At 37.7% G+C, this 15,598-nt stretch overlaps 1 protein-coding gene across 2 annotated transcripts in view; it reads right to left on the bottom strand.

Annotated features, from left to right (window-relative positions):
* Positions 1 to 15,598, bottom strand: part of sf3b1 (splicing factor 3b, subunit 1) — a 59,652-nt gene that overhangs the window by 26,811 nt on the left and 17,243 nt on the right. For both annotated transcript variants that reach the window (XM_072578936.1, XM_072578937.1), the window contains 10 exons: positions 13,394 to 13,703; positions 10,914 to 11,129; positions 10,227 to 10,348; positions 9,059 to 9,256; positions 7,603 to 7,704; positions 7,341 to 7,520; positions 3,751 to 3,837; positions 3,376 to 3,646; positions 3,002 to 3,147; positions 1,857 to 2,003 (listed from right to left, as the gene is read on the bottom strand). In XM_072578936.1, the coding sequence (XP_072435037.1) occupies positions 1,857 to 2,003; positions 3,002 to 3,147; positions 3,376 to 3,646; positions 3,751 to 3,837; positions 7,341 to 7,520; positions 7,603 to 7,704; positions 9,059 to 9,256; positions 10,227 to 10,348; positions 10,914 to 11,129; positions 13,394 to 13,703 (1,779 nt within the window). The remainder of the gene's footprint in view (positions 1 to 1,856; positions 2,004 to 3,001; positions 3,148 to 3,375; positions 3,647 to 3,750; positions 3,838 to 7,340; positions 7,521 to 7,602; positions 7,705 to 9,058; positions 9,257 to 10,226; positions 10,349 to 10,913; positions 11,130 to 13,393; positions 13,704 to 15,598) is intronic.

The raw sequence follows: 15,598 nt of genomic DNA, 5'->3' as shown, positions 1-15,598 counted from the left end.
TCAGGGAGCTGGAAGGTTACCTGCATACTTTGCTTCAAAGACAGTCATACCCTCAGATTAAATCATTCAAATTTGACCTGTAATCAGGTCAGTATTTACTAGGGAGAAGGATATAGAAGGTAGAGAACTTGGTAAAATAAAATAAAATCTTGGAAAATGTCCATATTACAGAGGTGGTGATGCCAGACTTGTTAAAAACACATTAGGATGGCTAAATCCCCAGGAACTGATTAGGTACATCTCTGAATTTTGTGGGAAGCTAGAGAAGAAGTGATTGCTAGGCACCTTGCTGATATATTTGAGGTAACTGGCAGAAGACTGGAAGATGACTGGTGCCATTATTTAAAAAAGATGGTAGGGAAAAACCAGGGAACTACAGAGCAGTGTTGTCAGCAGTGGTTAAATTGTTGAAGGGGATTCTGAGGGACAGGATTTACATGTATTTGGAAAGGCAAGGGCAGATTAGGTATAGTCAGCATGACTCTCTGTTTGGGAAATCATGTCTTACTAACTTGGTCTGAGCTTTTCAAAGAGGTGACAAAGAAAATTGAAGGCAGTGCAGTGGAAGTTGTCTATATGGACTTCAGTAAGAAGTTCAACAAGGTTCCACATGGTTGACTGGTGAGCAAAGTTAGATCACATGGAATCTCGGAGAGCTAGCTACTACAGAGAGGAAGCAAGTAGTGGTAAGGGACTGTATAATTAGGGGGAATAGATGCCATTCTCTGCAGTTGTGAATGCCATGAGGCATAGACACAAATACTGGGGTACAATGGAACTGTTCGAGTGGGATGGACCTAACTTGAACTGTGTTGGGAACTGGCAAAATTAAATAATCAGGGCTAAAGAAAGGGTTTTAAACAAGCGAAAGGATATGGCAGAGTTGAAGGCAGCTATTTAGATAATGACATCCAGAGTTGGATAGGAAGGGATTTGTGCATGAACAGGAAACAAAAACAATATTAATGGTTCTTTACTTAATTACATAGTATATATTTAATAAAATAAAACAAATTAAGGCACAAAGGCATATGGATATGATTGTATAGCTACCACAGAGACACAATGACAAGCTGGGAACTAAAGGATCAGGATAGGTGACTTTTCAAAAAGACACATAGCATGGTGGGGTAGTTTTATTAGTACAAGATGGAATGAGTACAATATCAAGAAATGATATAATGAGGGAAGATACAAAATAACAATTGGTAGAAAACACTGGTTGAGGGGAATGGGAGGAATCTATAGGTCCCAAACAGTTGGTTAGGATTTAAGCAAAGAAATCAAGCATGACACTCTCAATGGAATCCTGAGGGAGTTGGTGATGCTGTCTTTTAGATTAAACCATAACCCTATCTTATCACACAGCTAAAAATCAAAAGATTCCAATGCACTATAATCTAAGATGAGTGACACAAACCTCTTCTTATTTTCTAGCTAATATATACCCTTCAACCAAAATCACAAACTGATTATTTGTGGTTTATGAAAGTTTCCTGTACACAAACTGACAGCCAAATTTCCCACATTTGCTCGGTCAAAATAGTGCACGATCACATTTTGGCAAGCACTTACCATACGAATTGCAATAGGTCAAGAAGGCAGCTCACCACTACCATCTTAAGAGCAATCATGGATGTGCAATAAATACTGATCTTGCCAGAGGCACACTCATCCAGAAAATGAATTTAAAAAAATATATATTGCATGGAAATTTCAAAGAGTATATCCAAGAGCTGAAAATTGAGAAAGTAAACTAGAAAAAATTACTTCTGATTTAAAATATACAGTCATGGTGAAAGCTGTTAATGAATATATTCTACAAAGTAACCTCAATCATAATTGTGTGAACTTGCCTTGAGCACAATCTTTTTCATTTCTTCATCAGGAGACTGAAACTCTCGGATAAGGATCAACATCACTTCACGAGTATAGTAATTAGCATATTCAGCATCCATGAGAGGAATAAGATATCCAATAGCCTTTAAGAAGGCGGCCAGACCCTAAAAGACAGCATTTATATTTGGCGATTAGATACTGGCATCGAAGCACTGACCCAAATCTCTTCTGAGTACAGGTAACCTTCCTTTAACACCAAAGTTGCGTTCCAGCAAAACCTCACTTTAATAGAACTAATTGGGCTTATGGAAAAAGTGGGGTTGGGGCAGACCAGTAAAAAAAATTACTCACGATCATTCAAAAATCACCCAAAAGTCTAATGCAAAGTACTGCACAGCCTGAATGAAGCTTGAAATATTTATTAACAAAAGTAAATTTAACATGGTACATTTAAAAAATGTCACAGAGCTGCTCTCTGCACAATACCTCTAACAGAACACTACTCTGTCAACAGCTGACATCGGCATATGCACAGAATAGCATGAACCCGAAGCTCATATCACACATGGGCAGAACGGCACGGACACCTGCACTGACATCACATATGCGTAGACACTGGCGCACGTGCAGAATGGAGCCTACAACCCGATCCCTGATGGAATTGCATTATTGCCAATGGAGGTAAGTGTTCTCTAAAATACCATTTCCTAATTCTTCAGCGATATGATAGCCAAATTGTGCTGCTGAATACACGCGTTATCACAGAACTACCATACAAAATGGTGAACTTTTACATTTCACGTTTAAGTGGTCCACTGTGGCTTCTCTATCAGAGAAAATGCATTGCATAGACTAAGTGGTTTGCCATGTGGACGATGGAAAATTAACAAAACACAACTGCCAAATCAATCATAAAATTTATGTAGTATGTTGTTTGTTGCAAAAGTGGGAAATATATCAAAAATCTTCAAACATGATGCTTCAAACACATATGGTCAGAGATATAATGAAGAAACCAGAAATGGTTACTGCCTTAAACTTCACGTGAGATACTCCTGACTTGTGTACATTGTTATTGCACTTATTTAGCAAGTTCTGCTCATGGTCAATAGTTAAAACCACAGATTGATTTGTAAAGTTATAGTCATGATAACAGTCTTACTTTGCCTCTGTGCTGACGAATACCCTTCCACAACGGTTTTAGAACAGAATCAAATGATTCAATACCATAAGGAGTTGCAGCTTCAGCCAAGGCAGCAATAGCCAGTGCACTAATGGTTCGAACCTTCTGCTGTTCGTCAACCAGACCTATGAAACAGGGCCCATTTTTAAAGATTAATTTACTCACTCAGTTTTGATACACTCAACTAAAGACTTCAATTAAAACTATTTTAAAAGTGCATTGCTTCGTGTAACAATTTATAAATATCAAATCAGATTATTCACTTAAAATACACAATACTAAATGGTTTTTCAAAGTTATTCATGTCAGATTGGACAAACGTGCATAATATCTGCAATTACTTCAACACATACCATGTTCAATAATTTCAACCAAGCTCCTCAGATGAGGCAAGATGGCACAACCCATTAGAATGGCAATCTGCTGTACAATTTTGATTCCTGTATGCCGAGCCTGCCATGATTTCTTGCTTTTACACACAGCTTTAAGGAAAGGTAACAGTGATGGAATACCCAGAGCCGAAGCAACAACAGCAAAGGCTCTAGCTGTTGTGTTACGCACATACTCATCCATGTTATCGATATCAGGACGCATAGTGGAAATCATTGTCGCAAGACCGGCAGCCTAAACAAAAAATACAGGAAAAAAAAACTGTTAAACCAAATCAGTTCCTTTAATTTGAGGATTTCACAGGATTCAACAGAAACTGAAAGTGACTGTTTACATACCTTTGCTAAATTTGAGATAATTTCTCTGCCTTCCACTCTAGCATAATAGTCCTCATCAATCAGCAAAGGCTCAATAACCACAAGTATCTGTAAAATGTTTCAACATGTTTTTATTCACAAAGAATCTTGATGGTCTTAATACACTAAAGAACTCGCAATTGCCACTTTATAGCCCGAAACAATTGAATGAAAACAGATCAATCAGACTCATTCTTTGATTTTCTCACCTTGAAGGATACCAGGCAGCCCTTGTTCATTAGTTTCCAACAACAAGATGATTGGAATTAGGATATCATGACTTCATATCCCATTATTTGAGAAGACAGCACATTAAAAGGATTTTATAATTATTTTGATTGTTATTCTTGCCTTTCCCTAACAGGGCATCAGCAAAATTTAGTAATGGAGTTCAAGAAAAAAAATGATGCACATCAGGTTGTACCCTTTTTCAAAGGCAGCATTAATTCATATTAAGATGACTACACAAAGAGTACCAGCTAACCTTTGATATCTCATCATTTGTTAGGATGTTTCATTAGGAAATTATGGAAGTTTCCTCCTGTCTTCATCCAGCATTCGCACAGGTGTATTCTCTAATGATCACATCAAAACCATTTTACAAGGTTTCTGTCATGAGGGAACTGTAATCAACTGTTCCCTCCCAAATACATTTCTACCTAATATTTTGAATCAAGTGGGGCTGCAGCTGCAATAATCAATAATCTCTACAGAGTTCTTTGTTTTTTTGTGGTAAACACCAAATCTTTGGACATGAATATAGAGGGGTAGATTTTTTAAACAACCTGCACAAACATGTGACATATCTGGGGCAGGTGGGATTTGAACCTGGACCTTCTCGCCCAGAGATAGGGACACTACCATCATAATAACCTTTTTTTTGAAATGCACTAATTAATAACATTCAGGGAAGGAAATCAGCCCCCTTTACTCAGTCTGGTTTGCCTGAAAGGCCCGCAGCAATGCACAAATCAATGACAAATGACACACCTCTGGAGCAGGTGGGTCTTAAACCCAGACCTTTTGGCCCAGAAGTAGGAACACTACACTGCATCACAAGGGCCCCAGAGCAGGGGGTATGCTCATGTTGCAGACAATATAAAAATTGGCCATCCAGTTGAGAATGAAGGCGGTCAGAAGTCACATGACACCAACTTATAGTCCAACAGGTTTATTTGAAGTCAAAAGCTTTTGGAGTGCTGCTCCTTCTGCAGGTGAAGTGAAGAAAAGTACACATAGGCACAGAATTTATAGGCAAAGAGATCAAAAGATCATACAAATGGTGTGAGTGGAGTGTTGATAGGCTGAGTGTTGATAAGTCTCTGCAGGTGATCAAAAGCATCAGATGGTATGAGTGAAGTGTCAACAGCTGAATAGCAAATGAAAGGATGACCTATAATCCAATTAATTTAGGCAGAGAGGTAATTACAAAAGATTTAAAGTAAGGTGGTATTGGAGACAAACCAAATGGCTTGAATACCACAATAAGTATAAGAGTCGCATGCCGAGGGTCTAACCAAAGTAACAAGGAATCCAACACTGTACAAACTAATAAAAGGTAGCGAGATCATAAGTTATCACGGTGATGGTGTCAAAACAGGACAGTAAGGAAGATTTTACGAATACAGAACAATATGGTTGTGTTACATGTAGTGTGACATGAATCCAAGATGACAGTTGAGACCATTATCATGGGTACCCAACTTGGCTATCAAAGTCCATTGTCATTCCACTCACACCATTTGTATGATCTTTTGATCTCTGCCTATAAAATTCACTTCACCTGACAAAAAAGCAGCGTTCCAAAAGCTTGTGATTTCAAATAAAACTGTTGGGACTATAACCTGGTGTTACGTGACTTCTGACCTTGTCTGCCCCAGTCCAACACTGGTACCTCCATATTAATGAAGAAAGCTGAAGACTGCAGCAAGGTATCCACAGATAACTCAGGAATGCAGAACACTGGCAAATGGAATTCAATTTGGAGGATTGGGAGACAATACTTATGGGTAAAGATTAACAAAATAAGTGAATACACAGTAAATAGTTGGATATTCCAAAGTGTAGAGAAACAGAGGGATTTTGGAGTTCACAGATCCCTGAAGATAACTGGATAGGTGGATAATAATGGGAATGGGATGTGTGCTCTTATTAGATAAAGTACATCATATAACAACTGGGAGTTGATATTGGACCTATATAAACACTGGCTAGGCATTAGCTGGAGACATGCATGCAGCTCTGGTTACCACACAACAGGAAATATGTAACTGCCCTAAAGAGCATGCAGAGAAAATTTACATGGATTATTGTATGGATTGGAGAATTTCAGTTATTAGCTAAAACTGAATAGACAAGTGCTTTTTCCTTGAAAGACAGCAGGCTAAGTTAGGACTAACTGGTGTATTGTGTGGGGTCTAGAATGATCATATTCCCCTTAGCTGAGGGACTCACAATGAGGTTACAGGTTTAGAGTAAGAGATTTAGACAGGATGAGAGAGAAATTCTTTTCACCCAGAGGGTAGAAGGGATCTGTAATCTGCTACCTAAAAGAGCGGCAGAGACAAAAACCTTCATGACCATTTGTCAAATATATGCATATACACCTGGGGTCGTGACCTAGAAGGTTACAGACCCAGCTGGTAAAATGGGAATTAGGCAAAATGGCTACTTTTTGGCTGGCATGACACTATGACCCAAAAGACCTTCTTCTGTACTGTAAATTCCAGATTTTCATAATTCTGTGAGGGCAGTCAGTGCATTGTTGCAAAGGGTTCAGTACTCAGCACTGATGCAATTGTAGCTCACCTGTGAGAGATCTACAGGATGCACTTGCAGAAAATCAAATAATGTATACTGAGAGCACCTGTCCATCTTGCACTTTCAATCACCAAGTGAAAAAAAACTGTAAAATCATTGGAACACAAGCACCCCCATTTAGGATATAGCGTGCTGTTTCTTTATCACTGGCTCAAATTCTGCAACAGCCTATCAGCATGGAAGCACCAAAATACCACAATGTTCATGGTGGCGATTTACCATGGTGCTCTTGAACATTTAGGAAGCTATAGAGACCAATTTATTGCAAGTTATACTGTTTCCATATTTTTAAATTGCTCAGATAGAAAATTTAACTGAATAAATAAAAACAGAATATTTCGAGTCCAGTATGACTTTTCTTTTTCGGAAATGAAAGGAGCTGGAGAATGGCGGTATTTGTGCTGGTGAGAGAGAGAAAGGAACAGCAAGGAGAACAGATTGTCTTTTTCCTGGAGTACCATCACAAAAGGTAGAGATGACAGTGGCATCGGACAGATATATAAAACAGATGTAAATGTTAGGTGAAAAAAAAAAGAGAAAACAGGTCCATTCTGCTAAATCAATAAGACAGGGGAGAGTGGAGAATTTGAGGGAAATTGAATACAGAAGGTCATGCTCTGAAGTTGTGCAACTCAATAGAGGGAGCCCTATAAGACGTAAAGTGCCTAAGCAGAAAATGTGGTGTTGTTCTTCCAGCTTGTGTTGAGTTTTACTGAACCCTGTAAAAGCCAAGGACAGAAATGTAAACGTACCTTGTGCACGTATGGTCGAACTAAGTCATCTAATTTGTACAGAATTCGGTCAATAACTTTAACCAGCAAGTGACGCTCTTGGTCTTCAAGTGTTGGGGACATCAGCAGTGGAAGAATTTGATTGAACAGGGGTCCAGCTCCAAATTCTCTGGCTTTATCAGTTATTTGACGCAAAGCGGCCTGGAAAGAAAGAGGGAAAAAAAATCATATTTGCTCTAACAGAACATAGCCAGTTACAACTTTCAAAAAATTATAAGTTTACCTTCCTCATTGGTGGAGTACCATTCTTTATTTTCAGAAGCAACTTCATTATCTTTCTTTCCTTTTGCTCTTCTGGACTTAATGTTGATTCATCAACTTCAACCTTATAACGAGGACAGATAACAAATACTTATTTGTCAAAAGCAGCAACTTTTAAGTCCGGTTTCTCAAAATGGTTACAACTCTCCTAACACTTATTTCAACATTTTTAAATAAGATACTGTTGAAGCATAACAGTGAAAGAACTATGGATGCTGTAGATCAGAACCTGAGGAAGGGTCACCGGATCCGAAACATTAACTTTGATTTCTCTGCACAGATGCTGCCAGACCAGTTGAGCTTTTCCAGCAACTTCTGTTTTTGTTTCTAATTATAGCACGCTTGGACTAAGGTAAATGCACCCATACCATATTTGTCAAATCAGAAATTGAGTTATGAGTCAAAGTGTCAGAAACTTCAGCTTTATAGCTTTTGATAAAAGATGTCTAAAAAGTGTGTCACAACCTCTGTATAATCTAGGCTGACATAATATAATCTTGAATTGCGTTTGAGCCCACAAGCATCTGACCCAAAGCCAAAAAACACACAAATTAGGGAATTGGGATTGGCAAGTGTGAGGGTAAGGTAGAACACATTCAATGACTGTAACATTCTCTTTAACCATTTCCTGTAATTCCTGATTCTCTCTCCCCCTCCCCCCCCCCCTCACATACCCAGCTGCCAACACTATTTCATGCCATGATCACCTTAAAGACAGGTTTGCATACTGCTTTGATAAATTACATAATTGAATATAAAATAATATACACACACCGAATATATACAATATACATAGTTTAGTTTCTCAAAGCAGTGTATGTATTTATACATCCCAAACAATGCTTCATACCATAGCTCCAACGTTTCCAAGCTGCAATGGATAATGCTATTCTTGAAATTCATCCATGAGCTTGGCAACTTACTTCTATAATAATTGCCCTCAACTCTATGTTGCTACACATACCATGCACTGATTGACTCCAGATGCTTCTCTCCATTACTATGCCCTAAGCATTGGCATTACTTTGAAAATTTCTCCATATTTGCTATATGGCAACTTCCACAAAGGTGCACAAACTTCGCATGTTGACATACCTTTCATCTCCTGATGATGCAACCCATATTACATCACATATTTACAGTGCTCTGGAATGTAACAATATCCCTCCTGACAACCAAGTATTTTAATTGTTCAAGGTTTCACACTTGTTATTTCCAAGTGCAAACTCGTTCAGTTTACGAGTCAGCATTTTTACAAGCAAACCTTGAGCAACAATAAGAAGTTATTCCACTTCCAAAAAGTCATTAATAAAACCTTATACGGTATCAATGCAACTTCCAAGCTACAGATTATGATTGAAAAAAAAAATTCACATTTGTGTGCATATATCCAGGGTAAATGAGGAAACCATCATTACCAGTAATTTGTCAAAATATTGGATGTCATCAGGTTTCAGGAATGGAAGATTCCCAGAGGGCTGGTCATTCATGTTCTTTGCGCTGCGTTCTTCGGACTGCATGTGGAATCCAGTTAGGCCTCCAAGTGGAGTTGGGGTTGCAGTCAGTTTACGAGCAGGTGTTCGGATTGGGACATAACCAGCTGGAGGTGGAAGGACCTGTGTACATTTAAAAGGAAATTATTAATAGTTGTTGAATAAATGATAGCAATAATTTAGATACAAACTTTCTTTTCAATTTCAAACCAAGGTAAATAATATTATAGTCAACTCTGTTGAGAATTGTTGAATTAGTACAAAAATATGAATACTTTTTGTGACATGCTGCAAACACACCACTTGCAATTTGATCATGTAACTTTTCTGTTACGAATGAAGACTGCAGTGATAACACTCGGCCAAGCTCAAATGTGAACTGTTCACCTGGCATTCATTCTGCACCATCTTCAAAGTGCAAACTACCATTTCCCCAGAGAAATGCCTTTTAATAGAACAATGTTACTGTTCAGGAACAAACAACTCACAGCAGCCTCGTCTGGTAATAATTACTGTTACAAGAAAGTGCAAACTCACCAAGAATTTCTCAGGGCCACCCAACCATCATTTTTCAAAAACTGACGTAGAGTTTAATGTTACAACCTTGTATTTCTATCTTTTGCACCCAAGAAGTTAACAATCAGCTGCAGAATAGTTGCGGTTCATATGGCAACCAACTGGGACATGCTGAACTGGGTAAAAATCAAGCCTGAATTGAAGTTAATGGTCTAAAAGCCAGAATGCGACACCTTGATGGGACAGACCTCCCGCATACAGAAAGAAAACCTCTTTGTCATAACAAAACAACTTGGTAAAAACATACCAAACATAACAATCAGCCATGGTTTAGAAGTGCATGGTTTTACTTAGTATCTGTATTTTTAATGTAACATTGTTCAACGTGTACATGACCAGAAGTACAAAATGAACAACAGAATTCAGCCTTAATGCACACGTTAATGCACACATATTAATGACAGATATGTCCCAGTCGTCAGCTGAGGTAATTTCAGTAGGAAGCATTCTCCTCCAATGAATAAGTGCCAAGAAAACCTAGTGCCTTCCATTTACAGCAAAAACTTTATTACATTACCTTATAGCCTTCAGGGAACATTGCATCCAGTTCCTCATCTGTAAGCGGGCGATTTCTTTCATCAATTTCCCGCTCCCAACGCCATGCCTGTAGTTGTTCAGGTGTCATGCTCATCAAATGACCTAAAAATTGTTGCATCATTTAGATGTTTAATTACTTCTCTCTGACTGTTACCTCAAAACATTAAGCACATGCAAATTCTGTTCTTCCCACAACCTGCAACTTAGTTTAGTTCCGACTAAGTTTGTTTGCATATGCCAGAAAAGAAATAGCCTAAATTCCATTATTCATGACATTAACACCTTATAAAGCTATCATTTTCAATGCTATTTAAAGCACTGAGTTTGCATCATAACTTTTGCTGGTTAAAATTTTAAATTAGAAATAAATTGTTTTGGTGGTGCAACTACCTTGTTCCATACATGTTAACTGTTGTAAGTGCAATTTTTGAAGTCAATAACAAACACTAAGTTTAGTTTGTGTCTGCAGATAGACAAGAATAGGACCAGCTTCAGTGTGATCTTCGCACATATACCATTCAGACTCAAAAGAAGAGGCCGTTTGGACCAAAGTAATTACCGAGCTATGGCCTAAATATTTGAATGTAAAATACAGCACTTCATAATCAAAGAAGACGACAAATCTAAACTCAACTGTACTACAGCTTCTGTTTCAATCGCCACATACCTGGTGTAGGAGTTGCCATAGCCATTGCTGGTGTGCCCTTTGGTGTAATTCCACTGGGAGTAAGCAATGGAGTGCTGCCACCCAATTGACTAACTGGTGTTTCATCCCAACGAGACTTTCTTTTACTTGCTCCAGGGGTTGGCGTTTCACCTATAGAATCACCTCCACGGTCTGTCCGCGGTGTCTCAGCCCAGCCACTGCCATGCCCAGGTGTTTCTAAAATAAGAAGTTAGATAGTGAACAAGAACTCAAGATCAACACTTTGAAAGCAGAAAACCATTGGCAATAACAATCAAAAACAGAAGCTCAGCAGATCTGGCAGCATCTGTGAAGAGAAATCAGAGTTAATGTTTCAGGTCCAGTGACCCTTCTGTTTTTGTTTCTAATTTACAGCATCGACAGTTCTTTCGGTGTTAAACCATCCACACTAACTGTTAAAAGGAACATTATTCAATATTAACATTATGCCTCCTACCTAATCATGCAAACCAAAAAGTAAAACACTTCCACAAGTAGAAGAACCAAATATGTCGTTATTAATACCAGTTTAAGAGTACATGAACTATGTTTTTTATTTTAAATCAAAAACTGTGCTGACAGTATTAGAAATTTCAAGATACATTTGAATAGCTACTCTGAAGGATATGACAGACTATGCACACCTGTACTACTTTAATTTGCACAATGGACTGTAATATTTTAATTATGAAAAGCATAACTGCTTTCCTCATCCATAGCAGAAACAAAAAGCTGATCTGTCAAAGAGTGGCTTTGTTTAAGAATATCCAAGTTCTAATAAAGGAATCTCATCTAAATCATTATATGTCCTTTGATATGCTGGTGGATCTAAGTAGTTTTAGTATTTAAAGCATTTTCCACTAACTACAATACCTAATTTATGAAATTTTAAAAACACAAAAATATTATTTTGGTCAGATCAGAAACAAAGTTCCAAAATACAACTGAATTTCTCATCTTTTTTTAAAAAAGATATGGAAGTAACTGTTTTTTAAAAACGATTATTGTGATATGACATTGTTGTACTACCTCTATCTTTCTGTATTTTGATATTACTTGTTTTTAATGTAGATGTTCTGTAAAAGATTTTAAAATGTTTCTCATAAAATATTTATAAAAAAATTGTATCACACTTCACATGACACTTAAATTTTAGCAATTACGTGTTACCTAAGACACACACTGATTTCCCTATTACTCAAATTTTGAAATGAATTTCCATGCACTAAAAAAATTCCCACTTTTTATCTGAGAATTCTCATCATCTTTGACTGCTCTCTTATCAGGCCTTAACTTCCCCAACATCATTAAAGTTTCGCTCTGATCCTTTTACATCTTTAATCCTTAACAAATCCGTAACATTAAGTTATTGTCAACAAAGTAATAGACAAATTAAACAACTTATTTGGAAGAAATTAAATCAGATTCTTCACGATGCTCTTTTCAACCACTAAGATTACTGAGATAATTCAGATGCTGTGGAAAGGCCAACTGGTCTCTGTGTAATAAAACTGGATAATGTTGAAAATATTTTCAGCATCAGTTGTGAAACAAATGACTTTTCAGTGACCTGAAGCATTTACTGCTTCTCTCTACAGATGCCACCTGACCAATTGAGCACTTTAAATATTTTGTGCTATTTTGCATTTCTAGCATCTGCAACATTTTGGTGTTTATTTGGTTTCTATGTCCCTCTTTTTGAATAGAAAACCTAAATATCTTAATTTTTACAACTACCAAATGGAAAAACAATTTGAAATATACTAGGAGTAGCCAAAACTCGATTTACAAAGTACATTTTGTTAACAAAGAGCCATTGGCCTAGTAGCTGGCAAGTTTTTGGTGAAAAGCTGAAATGGAAAAGGTCACTTTCCAGTCAGATGCTTGGTCTGCTGACAATTGAGCAAGTTTATCCAATCAGTAGATCAACCATTCAGAGACTGGCCAAAGACATTCACAAACTTTATTCCCAGTTTATTATGAATTGATTATTTGAATTGTAATAACAGCTGAGTAACACAACAGGCATAATGTCTTTAGTTAAAAGCAAACTCCACTGATAGTTTTATACAACTGATTTCTATTCAGCATCCCTGTTCAAAAAGTCTGTGCATCAAGAGCAAAAGTTGATCGGATCAGGTTCAGTAGTGAAATCCCCACAAAGGATTAAGACAATTCAGAAACAAGCAAGTAGTTAAAACTGGAAAGGGAAAACATTTATCCTGCTCATGCTTGGGCATATTGTGGTAAAAAATTCCATCATCTCAATTTTAAGATCATGTATTAGTGAAATGCAACTAAGTTAACTAAGCTAACTAAGAATTCTGAAGTCTTTAAGATCTCAAATGAACACGCTCAAAACTATTCCACAGAAGTTTAAACAGTTATATTTTCTTAATCTTTAACATGAATCACCTCCACAGAAGTGTAATTTTCATTACAGAAAGAAAAGTTAATCTCACCCCTATCTGTTTTTGGAGTTTCATCCCATCTATTTTTGCGCACACTGGAAGTTGCACCTCCGTGACCTGGCGTAGCATGCCCAGGTGTATCTCGTCCAGGTGTAGCAGCCCCTGCTGGCGTGTGGCTAGGAGTAGGCTCCCACATTCTTGTGCTTGGGGTTGCACCAGGAGTCTCACTGCCTTTTGAACGACCAGGTGTTTCATCCCATCGGCTCTGAGAAGGAGTGTTTCCAGGAGTGTGACCAGGGGTATGTCCTGGAGTGTGGCCAGGTGTGTGCCCAGGTGTGTGTCCAGGTGTGTGTCCAGGAGTCTAGAGAGGAAGTACACAAATAAGCTTGAATTTATCAATGAAGACTCATTAAGTATGACCAAATAAATTTTCAAAGAATAACATGTAATAATACGCCATGAAAATAGGAACTCCACAAATTGCTCACAAAAAAGTTGCAGATTCAGATTCTTGCAAAAAACAGCAAAAAGTGATTTAATAATCAGTGTTAATACTGAATTAGCAATTAACTACAGCTCTAGTTTATACTGGAATTTACACTGGTATTTCTCAGGATATGAATTAACTGAAATGTTGCTGAGTGTGAAGAAAGAAAAAGATAACCAAAAGGAGACGACTACCGTATTGATTCTGGTCTCCTGATAAAGCAATGTAGGTCTTGTAGTTAGAAACTAATGGCAAGTATCAAAATTGTAAGGAAGTAATGAAGCATTGTTAATTCTATAGCAGTTTGCCAAATGGTTGTTTAGCTTGGTTTCATGTGATTAGTGAAAACTGAAAAGAAACTAACACTGTTGACTTTTTGCTTTCTTTCTAGTAATTAAAGCAATCAATTTAAGGAGCAATTTCTTTGCTCAGAGGTTGGTGAATCTTTGGAATTGTCTGCCAAAGAGGGCTGTTAAGGTTCAGTCACTTAAGACTGAGATCAGATTTCTATGTATTAAAAACATCAAGGCACACACACGGATAGTGCAGAAAAAACTGAAGTACAAGATCAATCATGGTCGCGCTGCCATAGGAAGAATGTTGTGAAACTTGAAACGGTTCAGAAAAGATTTACAAGGATGTTGCCAGGGTTGGTGGGTCTGAGCTTCAGGGAGAGACTGATAGGGCTATTTTCCCTGGAGCATTGGAGGCTGAGGGGTGATCTTATAGAAGTTTATAAAATCATGAGGGGCATGGATAGGGTAAACAGATATGGTCTTTTCCCCAGGATGGGGGAGTCCAGAACTAGAGGGTATAGGTTTAAGGTGAGATGGGAAAGATTTAAAAGGGACCGAAGGGGCAACTTTTTCACGTAGAGGGTGTAACTTGTATGGAATAAGCTGCCAGAGGAAGTGGTGAACGCTGGTACAATTACAACATTTAAAAGACATCTGGATAGGTATATGGACAGGAAGGGTTTAGAGGGATATGGGCTAAATGCTAGCAAATGGGATGACATTTATTTAGGGTATCTGGTCGACATGGATGAGTTTCCGTGCTGTATATCTCTGTGACTCTATGATCTCATTGAAGGGCAGAGTAGGTTCAAAGGGCTGAATGGTTGAATCTTGCTCCTATTTCTTACACATTCTTTTACTAATTATCCAATTACTTGACAAGAAACTCCACAAGTCCAGATTCAAATTAGTGGATTTCTACAGATGCGAGGAAATTAACCTCTTCGCCATTAAAAAGCATTTTTAAAAGGGTATTTCAAAATAAGCATAAGTAGCTGGGGTGATTTCATTCCTGTTTGTGTAATACTCCATCCTTCCCTCCCGAACTTATTTTAATCTTTTAGCTCCTGCAGGTGTAACCTCAGAATGGGTGCATTCAAACAACTGATTTGGTGATGGAAGACAGGAGTACGGACTATAAAATGAACCTTATTGAGTCTTGAAGATCATGTGAATGAAACATCAAAGAAATACACCACATAATGTTTTCTACCATTCATAACACTGAGTGAATAAGTATGCCACATGGTAGGATACTCGGCCACTTAAATAAAGAGGAAGTAATCACTGATACATTCTGAGTTAATAAACTTGCTCAGTGTCACATCAAGTCAGAAAAAAAAGTTTGCTTAGTTTTGTGGCTCTGATCTCTCTTTAGAAACATCCACGAGGGAGGCACAATCTGGCTTCCCAATATTAAAATATGCATACTCTGCTGTGGATCACTTAAGAAGAGAAAGGCAAGCACTGCTG

This window comes from Chiloscyllium punctatum, chromosome 10 (assembly GCF_047496795.1).
Source record: "Chiloscyllium punctatum isolate Juve2018m chromosome 10, sChiPun1.3, whole genome shotgun sequence".
NCBI classification, from domain to species: domain Eukaryota; kingdom Metazoa; phylum Chordata; class Chondrichthyes; order Orectolobiformes; family Hemiscylliidae; genus Chiloscyllium; species Chiloscyllium punctatum.
The sequence above is the reverse complement of the archived record's forward strand: the minus strand, read 5'-3'. Positions and strand labels throughout refer to the sequence as shown.